Here is a 13,268-nt window from a genome sequence, read left to right as displayed (position 1 = left end):
AGTAGGGAGAGGGGGGAAGCAGGCTCCATGCTGAGCAGAGAACCCTATTGGGGGGGGGATACGGGGGATGCGCTCTATCCAAGGACCTAAGATCATAGCCTGGGCAAAAGGCAGAGGCTTAACCCACTGAGCCACGCAGGTGCCCCAGTTTAAGTTTTTGTATGTCTGTGAGTTGTATATGGTTCAAAGGATCGATGGGGCTAAAAGATGAAATTTAATATAAAACCTGGATTCCTGACGAATCTTTTTTTTTTTTTTTTGCCAGTTTAGTAAAATTACTTCTTTGATCTTTCAATATCTTGTAATTGGGTTGTTGTTTTAAATATTTTAGAATTCTTCAGATAGGCATTATATGTTCATTGGAAAGGGACAGAGTTTTTGGAGTAGGTGGGGATAAAAAATGTCTCCCCCGGTCCCCCAACAGCTAGTGGGAAAAACCTTTAGTTGCAACACTGTCCTTCCAGCCATGGAGTTAAATTTAGACTCAGCAATTGTAATCTCACTTGTAATTGGTGATCACAGTGGTGGTTAGTTAGGTTTATATATTTTTAAATCTCAAAAGTCACCTTATTCCTTTTTTTAAGTATTCTTGGACCTCGTATTTGGCCTTGGTGGGGAAAGCTGAATTGCAAGCCAGGTGGTAAAGAGCTAGGAATAATCTGCACATGAAGAGGGGGCTTTATAAGACAGAAAATAATTTAAAAATTTTTACAGGTTGTGGCATTAGTAAATGTCTTTAGATGACTTTGATAGATTTCTTGTTTGTCCTCTGGCAGTTAGTCATGTTGTAATATTGTTTAGCTGTTTAGCTTGCTGTATTTCAGTTATTTTATAATAATTATTTTTAGAGATTTATTTATTTTAGAGAGTGCGAGTGAGCTGGGGGCATGGAGGGGGAGGAGAGGGGCAGAGGGAGAGAGAGGGAGAGTCAGAAGCCGACTCCACAGTGAGTGGAGCACCACTAAGGCTTGGTGTCTCACACCCTGAAATCAGGACCTGAGCCAAAACCCCAGAGTCAGCCGCTTAACTGACTGAGCCACCGAGGTGCCCCAGGTATTAATAATTATTGAAGTAAATGTTAAGAGATGGTTCAGAGAAAGGGGCTTCCTAGATGGGATAGACTTCTGCTTTGTAGGGTTGTCATCCTTGTGGCTTTTAATTTGAGTGGCTGTGTAACAGCATCATTGTGTATTTGTGTAGTTCTTTTATGTTCTAAAAGTGCTCTTACATAGCTTATGTTTTCGCTTAAAAAGAGAATTGAAGCTCTGAAACCTAAGTAGTTCTCTAAACTGTTTTGTAAAGCTTATGTATGTAGTAGGGGACTGTAGACTGTTATTTGGTAGCTATTTCCTTATTCAAAAAAGTTTGAAAGATTCAGAATCTGGAAGGTATGAGTGTGACAACTACTTAACTTTCTTTTTTTTTTTTTTTTTTTTTAAAGATTTTATTTATTTATTTGTCAGAGAGAGAGGAGCGAGAGCCAGCACAGGCAGACAGTGGCAGGCAGAGGTGAGGGAGAAGCAGGCTCCCTGCCAAGCAAGGAGCCCGATGTGGGACTTGATCCCAGGACGCTGGGATCATGACTTGAGCCGAAGGCAGCTGCTTAACCAACTGAGCCACCCAGGCATCCCAACTACTTAACTTTCTAGGCTTTCTTAGGCTGTGTCTCAAGTATGCCATGTGTGTGGACTCCCTGGGTTCACGGTACTGCCTCGTCCATATATGGAGTGAGTCATGCTTATTTTATTCTTGGGGTGGCAATCCAGGGGTATCTAACTTATTTTGCGTTTTTACTAATTCCGTTGCTCACACTGTTCCAGTTTTTGCCCTTGTGTCCCTTCATGTTCCCTGTTCTTGTTTTTTTTTTGTTGTTGTTGTTTTTAGTATTTTCTTCATCAGACAATTAAGGTTCACCTTGTATTTTTGCCTTTGCCAGTCCTAGAGTCAACCGTTTCTCCAAAGATCTTCCGTGAAGAATTTTGAAGGGAAGTGACAGGTGGTAAATGTGAAGAGTTTAGAAAACAGATTGAACAGTAGATCCAGTGACGATGATACAAGCGAGCCCACGACAAGGGGGAAGGACAGAGAACAAGCAGGCTCCCTACTGAGCAGAGCACCTAACTCCTGACGTCTTGGGGCTCTGATACCAGGACCCTGAGATTATGCTGAGCTGAGTTAGACACTTAAGCTACTGAGCTACTTAAGCTACCGAGCCACCCAGGCACCCCGTTAAATTTTAATATGATGTGATGCATGATGTGAGGTTCATTTTTTTCTGTAGATAAGGATGTGTAATGTTCCACCATTTGTTGAACAGAATATCCTTTTTCTATTGGATTATCTGCACTTAACGTTGAAAATCCTAGTTGTCCGTATATGTGTTTGTATATTTCATAACTGTTCTGTTAATGTGGTTCTATTTGTCTGTTTCTACATCTAGGCTATTTTAAAAATAATTGTACCTATGAACAGTATCTGATGTTTTTGTGTATACTAAAAACACTTCTAAACATGTTTAGAAGCATACAGTACGTATTTAGCAACTAACTTCTTAATGTAATATTTTTGAGATCTATTTCATGCTGACTTTGACTGCTATAAATAGGATGACTTTATGTCTTGGTTTCCCAGGGACAGCCCTAATTCACTCCAGTTAACCTGGCGTAATTATAAATAGTACTGCTTTTTAATCTTTTAAGTGCCCCATATGATTATGTTAGATACAGAGGTTTGAACGTTAGGCATAAACTGCACCTTAATCCATTACCTGTTTGACAGACACATAGGTTGTTTTCTTAACGTTTTAGAAATAAGGTGGCTAATTATTTGAGAAATTATTTCTCAAATTGATGTCTTGTGTACACGGGTGAGTTTCTTATGTACAAATCTAGAAGAGAATTGCTAGATTCATTGAACATTTGGATTTTATAAGATAATTGCAAAATTGTTCTTCCCTGTGGTGGGAGCAGTTGACACTCCCTTTAGTTTCACAGGTTCTCTTTTCCCGACTTCTTGCCGGTGTTCGATATTGACTGATACATGTTTTTTTAAGATTTTATTTATTTATTTGGGAGAGAGACAGAGATAGCGAGAGAGAACCCTCGCTGGGAGGAGAGAGAGAATCCAGCTCCCCACTGAGCAGGGCTCAATATCAGGACCTTGTCTTAGATAACCTGAGCTGAAGGCAGACGCTTAACCAACTGAGTCGCCCAGGAGGCCCCTGTCTTCTTGACTGATACTTTATTTTATTTTTAAAGATTTTATTTATTTATTTGACAGAGAGAGAGATCACAAGTAGGCAGAGAGGCAGGCAGAGAGAGAGGGGGAAGCAGGCTCCCTGCTGAGCAGAGAGCTCCATGAGGGGCTTGATCCCAAGACCCTGAGATCATGACCTGAGCTGAAGGCAGAGGCTTTAACCCACTGAGCCACCCACTGATACTTTAATACTTTGGGGATCTTCTGTGTGAAGTGATTTTATCTTTTTATTTTTAATTTTTAAAATTTATTTTTAAAGATTATTTATTTAGAGCATGTGCCAGTGCAGGAGAGGGGGAAAATCTCAAGCAGACTCCACACCTAGTGAGAGACCAACTCTGGGCTGGATCCCATGACCCTGAGAGCATTGATTTTTGCCAGAGTAAGCTGTACTATTAATTGAGGTGTATTATGGTTGGTCTTCATGCTTCCCTGCTCTTGGAACATAAATGCTCACAGCTTTTTAGACTCGGTTAAAGGAAGCACACTTGACATTCTTTGTGAACTTCAGCAAAATTATTGATGGAAATTTCTTTGAAGTTGTCATGCAATTTGGTAACTTGGGATTAAGTAGACATTCTGAAATTTAAGAGTAATTCAGAAATCAGGGTCAATCCACAAAAAAATAAATCAGTGATTATGTTAATCTGAGAAATCATTGACATTTCCATTAAATGTTATTTTACTGTAGCATTTATCGATGGTGTTATGTGCTTTTTGGATCAGGTAAGAAAAGGATGAAAATTGAACTTTTCATTCCATGTAGGTAACTAATAATTCTGTTACCTTAAACTTTTTTTTTCCTGTACTGTACCATAATCACGCTTTCATTGTTTGCTCTGAGGAATCCGAATGCCAACACCAAATGGTATTGTTGGAAAAATGATAGTGTTACAAACCAAAAGTGAATTCTTTCCTAAAATTGGAAAACTTCAACAGAAAGTTTTCTGATACAGTCCTTTATTTATTTATTAAGGGATTTTATTTATTTATTTGAGAGAGAGTGAGTGAGAGAGAACATGAGAGAGGAGGCCAGAGAGAGAAGCAGACTCACCATGGAAATGGGAGCCCGATGCGGGACTCGATCCCGGGACTCCAGGACCATGACCTGAGGTGAAGGCAGTCGCCCAACTGACTGAGCCACCCAGGCACCCCCTTTATTTTTTTGAATAGAATCTTTGACATGATCTTTTCTTTAAAATATTTTATTTATTTATTTGACAGAGATACAGTGAGAGAGAGAACACAAGCAGGGGCAGAGGGAGATGGAGAAGCAGGCTTCCTGGTGAGCAGGGAGCCCGAGAGGGGGGCTTGATGCCAGGACACCGGGATGATGACCTGAGCTGAAGACAGACTCTTAACGATTGAGCCACCCAGGTGCCCCTGATACAATCCCTTAAAAAAGCAAAGTAAATTGGGGCACCTGGGTGGCTCAGTGGGGTAAAGCCTCTGCCTTCGGCTCAGGTCATGATCCCAGGGTCCTGGGATCGAGCCCCACATTGGACTCTTTGCTTAGTGGGGAGCCTGCTTCCTCCTCTCTCTCTCTGCCTGCCTCTCTGCCTACTTGTGATCTGTCAAATAAACAAAATCTTCGGAAAAAAAAAAGTAATTAGGTATCTAAGACCAATTTGAATTTGAAACTAAGAACTTTTTAGGAGAATGCTTAGCTCTTAGACCTTAGCCCTGAAAGTTCTGAGAAAGTAACCAGATAAAACTTCCTACACATGAAAAAGTTGAAATTGGATCATCCATATTGCCTGCTAGTAAATAGAGGGAGATGTATGGTCCTCAGATTTGTGAAGTAGCCCACTCATACTAATTAAAAATCGCAGAGTGGAGTTAGTTTATGGAATTACTGGTCTATCTGATTTTAAAGATCTGTTCAGGAGAGCTAAAATAGGTAAGATAACTAAGATAACATGCCACTAGTTACTGGATGTTGGTACCTTTTGTCGCATTTTTCTTCTTACTTTAAAAATAATGCATGTTCTCCCCAGGACATTCTAGCAGTACAGAGGTGTATGAATTTTATTGTGTGTGTGTGTTTTTAAAGATTTTATTTATTTATTTAGCAGAGATCACAAGTAGGCAGAGAGAGAAGAGGGAAAGCAGGCTCCCTGCTGAGCGGGGATGCTGCGGGGATGTGAGGATGTCGGGCTCCATCCCAGGACCCTGGGATCATGACCTAAGCCGAAAGCAGAGGCTTTTAACCCACTGAGCCACCAGGTGCCCCAGTTTTACTGTTTTTACCATAGTGAGGATGTGGGGCTCTGGGGCTTCATCGCTTCATCCCAGGACCCTGGGATCATGACCTGAGCCAAAGGCAGAGGCTTTAACCCACACAGCTACCTAGGTGCCCCAATTTTATTGTTTTTACCATAGCACTCCATTATATACATTATATAGAATGTAACTTCCCATAACAGTACAAAGGTGAGTACTTCTTATTCCTTTCGTTTATGTATGTTTTTGTATTTGTTTGTTTTGCATATTTACACCTTGCTATGTTTATTTTTATTTTTAATTTTTAAATTAAAAATTTTTTTACACCTAGCTATTTTTTAATTTTTTAATACAGTTTATGCATGGGTAGTTCCGTAATATAAAATTAACCTTCCCCCACCCCAGAGTGGTTAGTGCTCTTATTTTTAGTTTGCTAGTGTTGGGATTAAAGTGAGATGAACATTTTGACTTACTTTCTAGTAGCTTTTCTCAAGGGAAATACTTTCCTGATGGCTTTGATGAGTAAAGATTGTTTCAGAAATCTTTTCAGTTCAACAACTTGCTTACCTAGCATTAGAATAAAATAGTGTTGTTTAAAAGAAAAATAGGGGCGCCTGGGTGGCTCAGCAGGTTAAGCCTCTGCTTTCACCTCAGGTCATGAACCCAGGGTCCTGGGATTGAGACCCAGGTTGGGCTCTCTGCCCAGCAGGGAGCCTGCTTCTTCCTCTCCCTCTGCTGCTCCCCCTGCTTGTGCATGCTCTCTCTTCTCTCAAACAAATAAAATCTTTGAAAAAAATCAAGTCAACTTAGAAATTCTCTGAAAAGTTATTGTTACATTAAGTGCTTGGGCATCTAAGGTACTCTGTACAAAAATTCTTACTCTCACAGGAATCCTGTATTTTAGTATTGCTAGCAGAATACTTAAATAGTCTTCTGGGGACAGAAAAGGGTGGAATGTGTAAAAGCTTTCCTTAATTAGAGTTAGTTAATTTTATATTAATAGTAGTAACTAACATCCAGTGCTTACTATTCAGTAGACAGTTCTTGCTGTTACAGTTTCAGTTTTACAGATGAAAGAACTGGGGGCACAGAGATTAAGTTGTAGCCCAGGAACACAGCAAGTGAATGATGTTGGAGAATTTTTCACAGTGAAAATTGGTTAAAGAAAATTTAGGGGGGTTCTTTTTATTGTATCTCAAATATTTTTTCACTGTTCTAAACTAGAGCACTCAGATTTTCCTTAGACTTGGATGGTTCAGTAAAACTGGTAAACTGAAAGTCATGTTTAGTATCTTTCCCTCTTTAAGGATTTCTTTTTCTTTTTAAAATTTTATTTAAGGATGGTGTGCACACACACCTGTAAGCAGGGGGAGGGAAAGGGCAGAGGGAGAGAGTCTCAAGCAGACCCCGCACTGAGTGGGGAGCCTGATGGCAGGCCTCAGTCTCACCACCCTGAGATCATGATGTGAGCCAAATTCAAGAGTTGCACGCTTAATTGACTGAGCCTCCCAGGCACTCCTGAAAGCACTTTCTAAATGGAATTTTGGAGATGTAATTTACAAATGATGTAATTATAAAATTTAAGGATTCAGCTTGAATAGTTTTTTTATTGTATATTTATAATCATCACCCTGAAACAGTTGAACCTTGAACAAGATGAGTTTAAACTCTGGAGTCCACTTGTACATGGATTTTTTTTTTTTTAATAATACAGAATGGTGTTAGAAATGTATTATTTCTTTATGATTTTCTTAATATCTTCATTTCTCTAGCTTTATTGTACAAACACAGTATATAATACGTATAACATACAAAATATGTATAGTTTGACTGTTTACTGGTTAAGGTTTCTCATCAGCGGTAGGCTATCGGTTAAGTTTTTGGGGTGTCAAAAGTTAAGGAATTTCAACTGTGGGTGGGGTGGGTGTCTGCCCCTAACTGGGAGGGTGGGTATTTGAGGTCAACTTTACATACATTTCTCTAATTCTCTAATGTCTCCAAATACTCAATTATGTTAAACCATTAAGATAATAAAGGAAATGTTGGAAACTTGGTAAATGATATGGATTTTAGTATTGTCTTCAGAATTAATAACTGTTAAGAAAAATCTACAAATGAGATGGAGATCAATTTAGCATATAAATTTTTAGCTTTACTTTTTTCTTGGCTTTAGGGGGATAACCAGAAATAAAATATTTGTAATGGTATAATTAAACCAATAAGCTTTCTTTATTTTAATTTGAATTATATAGGTAATCTCAAATGAGGGGAAAAGAGAAGTTTTAGAGGTGGTCTACAGATTATAATTTTTCTTATGTTTGATACATAATCTGGAGGATTTTGACTATATTGCATAGTAATACTGGGTAAGAAAGTAATATTTGGTAAAATGTCATTTAGTAATTTATAATGAGACTACTTGGCAGTATCTAAGGATGCAGTTAAGTTGATATTACTGGTCTGGTAATGACATTTGTAATATTGACTGGAAATTCAAGAGCAGATGGTGCTCAAGAGAAGTAAGTGCAACTGGAATAGAAAAATAGGGGTTTGCTTAATGTGTACTGTATTCTTTGATTTGTCTGTCTTGTGAAGGTTCCCTTTAAATTGCTTTTTATATTGTGGATGTATTACATATTTTGGATAATAGAGGGAAGCAGAACTTTCTGTTCAGCCTATTTATGTATTAGAAAATATACAAGCACAACTTAATAGAATGAAAATGATACTACCAGTTTCTAAGGAATTGGGAGAGCTGTCTTTCATTTGTGAAACAGTGGGATCTGGGAATGTGATGGAATCACATTGGATTTTTCCTTTTATTTGAGGTTGGGTCAGATGTTAGTGATTTTCAAAGAGTAGCCAGTCCCTTTTAAGAAAGGAAAATTTATATGGGAACTGTAGTATATATTTAAAAAGCGCAGTTGCTCTGGTTTATATGAAGTAATGGGAAATAATAAAACTTGAAAACCACAGGCTTAGATGACTGTTAGTATCTTCTACTGTCCATCAGAACTTTGAAGTTCTGAAAAATTGAGGATCAGTAAGGACATCTGAAATTACCTTTTTTTTTTCCCCCTTTGGGACTGTGAGCCACACAAGAAATAAAACAATTTCTCATTCTGCCTTATTCTAAGTACATTAGTTTAAGACCTAAGATCCAGATATTCTCTTAACAGTGCTTGCAGGTAAACTGCTCTCCAGTATGACCGGGAAGGTATTTTGTATTGATCTAGTGCCTGTAATCTGGAGAAAGTACAGACTGGCCTTGAACTAATTGCTTAGGTTTTGGTGAAGAATAATATAATGTACTAGATAAGGATAAACAGATCTCCACAAATTGTTCAGAATTGACCAGTCAGTCTGTTTTGCCTGTCCTTTGAGAAAACTGAAGTAAAAATTTCTTGCCTCTTTTATACTGAAATTGATCTGTACATGTCTCTCTGTTTACCTTTGTGTTTAATTTCAGGATGATTTTATCTCCTCAAATGAAAAGTTGGATTATATCTCATGCCAGATATTTTTTCCAGAAAGTTTTGTTTTGATAATAACTGACAGTAATTGAGGACTCACTGTGTGTGTGCCAGCTGCCTCTCTTAATACTCATAGATAATAAGGATACTAACTTTAAATCATCGTGATTTTGAGGTGTTGAGATTATTTTGTTGAACATTTTGTTTAACTCACCCATTTTCAGATTATTTTCGGTGTCATCATGAAGTAAGCTCAGAATTTTTAGATTTTGTGGTTCTTGATTAAAGATACTAAAAACTTCTCTGATTTAGTTAGACTAAAAACGTGATCATATGTGCCTGTATGTCAAAATTTATCACTCTTGAATCTAATATCGCCACAAATAAGAATGTGTTTGGATGGGACGCCTGGGTGGCTCAGTCGGTTAAGCAGCTGCCTTCCACTCAGGTCATGATCCCAGGATCCTGGGATCGAGTCTCACGGAGCCCTGCGAGGAGCCTGCTTCTCCCTCTGCCTGCTGCTCTCCCTACTTGTGCTCACTTGCGCTTTCTCTCTCTCTGACAAAAAAATAAATAGAACCTTAAAAAAAAAAAAAAAAAGAATGTGTTTAGAATCTTAGAACCAGAACACTCTTAATTGGGTTTAAAAATACGGAGAAGGTAACGATAGGGTGCATGCTGGAAATATGTACCTTTGATTTTCTTATATTCATTTTGAAGAAATTGACTGTTGGGAATAATGAATTCTTTATCGTGAATCGTCCCCTTCCCCTCACTATTCATCTCATTGCAATAAATTTGACTAAAAATCCTGTCTGTGGGTCTTATTTGTTCTTATGGTTTTTGTTTTTAAAACCAAGAGCTGTTGTTGTGCTTTGTTGTACTTTGAGTTGGTTTTATTTAAATGATTATATTTCCTCCCCTGCCACTTTTCCTCCTTGTACTTGATAATTTCACATTGAACATACTTAACATTTTTTGTTCCCCCAGGTTGAATTGACCAAAGCAATGGTTATGGAGAAGCCTAGTCCCCTGCTGGTCGGGCGGGAATTTGTGAGACAGTATTACACGCTGCTGAACCAGGCCCCAGACATGCTACACAGGTAAAACATTATTTTTTACCCTGTGGGTACTTAATACTACTTGAATCTCTTAATGTGTCATGCACCTTGTAGGGCTGTTGCATAATAGTGCTTGGTATATAAGAACCAGTAAATAATTTGTGTTAAAATTATTTTTAAAAAAGATTTTTAAAGATTTATTTATTTGAGAGCGTGAACCTGCGCAGGTGCTAGCAGGGGGAGGGGCAAAAGGTGAAGGAGAGAATCCCAAGCATATTCACTGCTGAGCGTGCAGCCCATTGTAGGACTGTCCCATGACCCTGAGACCATGACCTGAGCTGAAATCGAGGGTCAGATGCTTAATTGAGTGAGCTGCCCAGGTATCCCTAAAATCATAATTTTAAATAGAATATACAAGTAGAAAGAAATTAGACTAAGTTACCTAAACTTGCCCATTATCAGAAAAACAGTGTCTGAGAATGTAGAGGTGTATTTATGCTTTTGTTTCTGGTTTTTTGTGATGTTTTTGATGAATCTTGAATATTTAGTGAATGTGTTGAAGACTGTTCCTGTAATAATATTTTTGTGTTGATGTGCTTGTAAAAATTGGGGAAACTTCAGTGGAAATGGTATAGGCTTGTAAATCAAGTATATGAAATAAACATGGAAAACTTTAGTAAAAACCATGTTTGCAATTTTTTTCTCTATATGCAGTTCAACTTTTCTACTTGATAATCTGGGGTCCTCCTTACGGGTACTACATGTATTAACATTAATTTTAGCATCTCATCTTATAGACATGTAGCACACTTTAATCCCCAGTGATGAATTTTTCTTGGTTGCTTCCATTATACCCTCTTACAAACAGTCTTGCATTATACAGAACTATAAATATGTCTACTTATGTGGACTTGTTAGAATGATTTCTTGTTTGTTTCTTCTCTCTCTCTCTCTTTTTTTTTAAGATTTATTAGAACAATAGCATGCATGTACTTGCAGGGGCAGAGGGAGAGGGAGAGAGAGTCCTAAGCAGACTCCTTACTGAGTGTGGAGCTGGATGTGGGGTTCAATTTCATGACCCTGAGATCAAGACCTGAGCTGAAACCAGGAGCTGGACATTGACTGACTATGCCACTGAGGCACTCCTAGAATATTTCTTAGTTTCTAAAATGTGTATTTGCTGGACCAGACTATTTTCCTCCATACTTTGACGAGCTTGTGTATTAGATACTACATGCTTATTGGGTATAAATTTGTTTTGAGTCCTTGCTCTGAAAATGGAAAATACCTCATATTCTTTTTTTTTTTTTTTTTTTTTTTTAAAGATTTTATTTATTTGACAAAGAGAGATCACAAGTAGATAGAGAGGCAGGCAGAGAGAGAGAGAGAGGGAAGCAGGCTCCCTGCTGAGCAGGGAGCCCGATGCGGGACTTGATGCGGGACTCGATCCCAGGACCCCAAGTTCATGACCTGAGCCGAAGGCAGCAGCTTAACCCACTGAGCCACCCAGGCGCCCCTGAAAATGGAAAATACCTCATATTCTTTTAAGGCTTTACAGTTTTCCAGTTTTATGTGTTTCTTATAGGTCTTTACAAAAACCTTTAGTAAAGCATTGTTAGGATAACTTTATTTTGCAGATAAAGATGGTAAGGGTTTAAAAATTTGCTGGTGTTGACATGACTGTTAACTGATTGAACAGGTTTTAAAGCTTTTTCCTTTTTTCTTTTTATGTTTTATGTCAGAATTTGATTCTGTGCCCTCAGGTTAGATAAGTTTGGAAATTTGAAAAGGAGCAGGATTTGAAAGATAATTAAATGAATCAATATGTTTCTTGTCAATATTGATACATACTGACGCCAGCACCTCTTTGTTCACATTTTAGCTCTGAAGTACAGCTTAGGTACCCAGGCATATCTCATTTTATTGTGTTTTGCTTTATGGTGCTTTGCAGATATTTTGCAAATATTTTTCAAATGTTTTCATTACTATATTTGTTAATGGTAATCTATGATCAGTGATCTTTGTTATTATTAGAGTTATATTGGGGTTCATGCCCATCCATATAAGACTATGAACTTGATGTTCAATAAATGTTTTGTGTCTTCTGACTTCTCCACCGATGGCTGTACCCCATCTCTCTCCCTAGTCCCTGAGAGACAGTGATATTGAAATTAGGCCAGTTATTTAACCTAATTATAATTGCTTTTTACTGTTAAGTGAAAGGAAGATTCCTATGTTCCTTCCTTAAATGCTAGAAGTAAGCTTAATGAGGAGGGAATGTTGAAAGCTAGGATAGGCCAAAAGCTAGACCTCTTGGGTCAGTTAGCAAAGTTCTGAGTGCAAAGCAGAAGTTTTTGAAATTAAAAGTGCTACTGGAATGAACACACAAGTAATAAGAAAGCAGAACAGCCTTATTGTGGATGTGGAGAAAGTTTGAGTAGTTTGAAGATTGAACAAGCCACAACATTCCGTTAAGCCAAAGCCTAATCCAGAGCAAGGCCCTTACTCGGCAGTTCTGTGAAGGCTGACAGGTGACACAGCTGCAGCAATAGAGTTTGAAGCCAGCAGACATTGGTTCATGAGGTTTAAGGGAAGAAGCTGTTTCCATAAAATGAAAGTACAAGGCGAAGCAGCAAGTGCTGATGCGGAAGCCGCAGCAAATTCTTCAGAAGATCTAGCTAAGGGAATTAATGAAGTCGGCTACACCACACAACAGGTTTTCAGGGTAGATGAAACAGCCTTATATTACTGGAAGTGATTCGTGGGAGGATATCAAAATATCAAGATGAACAGGAGTGAAGAAGTTGATTCCAGCCCTCATAGATGATTTTCACGGGTTCAAAACTTTAGTGGCGGAAATAACTGCAGATGACGTGGAAATAGCAAGAGAACGAGAACGAGAAGTGGAGCCTGAAGATGGGACTGAATTGCTGCAATAACTTTAAGACTTCAACAGATGAGGAATTGCTTATGGATGAGCAAAGAAAAGTGATTTCTTGAATGGGATCTAATGGTGAAGACGCTGTGAAGATTGTTGAAATGACATGATAGGTTATTACTTAGACTGAGTTGTTAAGGCAATGTCAGGATTAACTGAAAGGATTAACTCCCAGTTTTGAAAGAAGTTCTGTGGGTAAAATGCTATCAAACAGCATCACATGCTGTAGAGAAATTGTTAGTGAAAGGAGTCAGTTGATGGGGACAACTTCATTGTTGTCTTTAAGAAATTGGCATGGCCACACTTCTGCCTTCTGCA

The 13,268-nt window shown here is 38.3% G+C and overlaps 1 protein-coding gene across 2 annotated transcripts in view; it reads left to right on the top strand.

Moving 5' to 3' along the window:
- G3BP1 (G3BP stress granule assembly factor 1) overlaps window positions 1–13,268 on the top strand; it is a 32,154-nt gene that overhangs the window by 2,805 nt on the left and 16,081 nt on the right. For both annotated transcript variants that reach the window (XM_045999147.1, XM_045999148.1), the window contains exon 2: window positions 9,942–10,054. In XM_045999147.1, the coding sequence (XP_045855103.1) occupies window positions 9,960–10,054 (95 nt within the window). In that variant the 5' untranslated portion in view covers window positions 9,942–9,959. The remainder of the gene's footprint in view (window positions 1–9,941; window positions 10,055–13,268) is intronic.

Source organism: Meles meles, chromosome 3 (assembly GCF_922984935.1).
Source record: "Meles meles chromosome 3, mMelMel3.1 paternal haplotype, whole genome shotgun sequence".
Taxonomy (NCBI): Eukaryota; Metazoa; Chordata; class Mammalia; order Carnivora; family Mustelidae; genus Meles; species Meles meles.
Note: the sequence above shows the minus strand (reverse complement) of the source record. Positions and strands in the feature narration are given on the sequence as shown.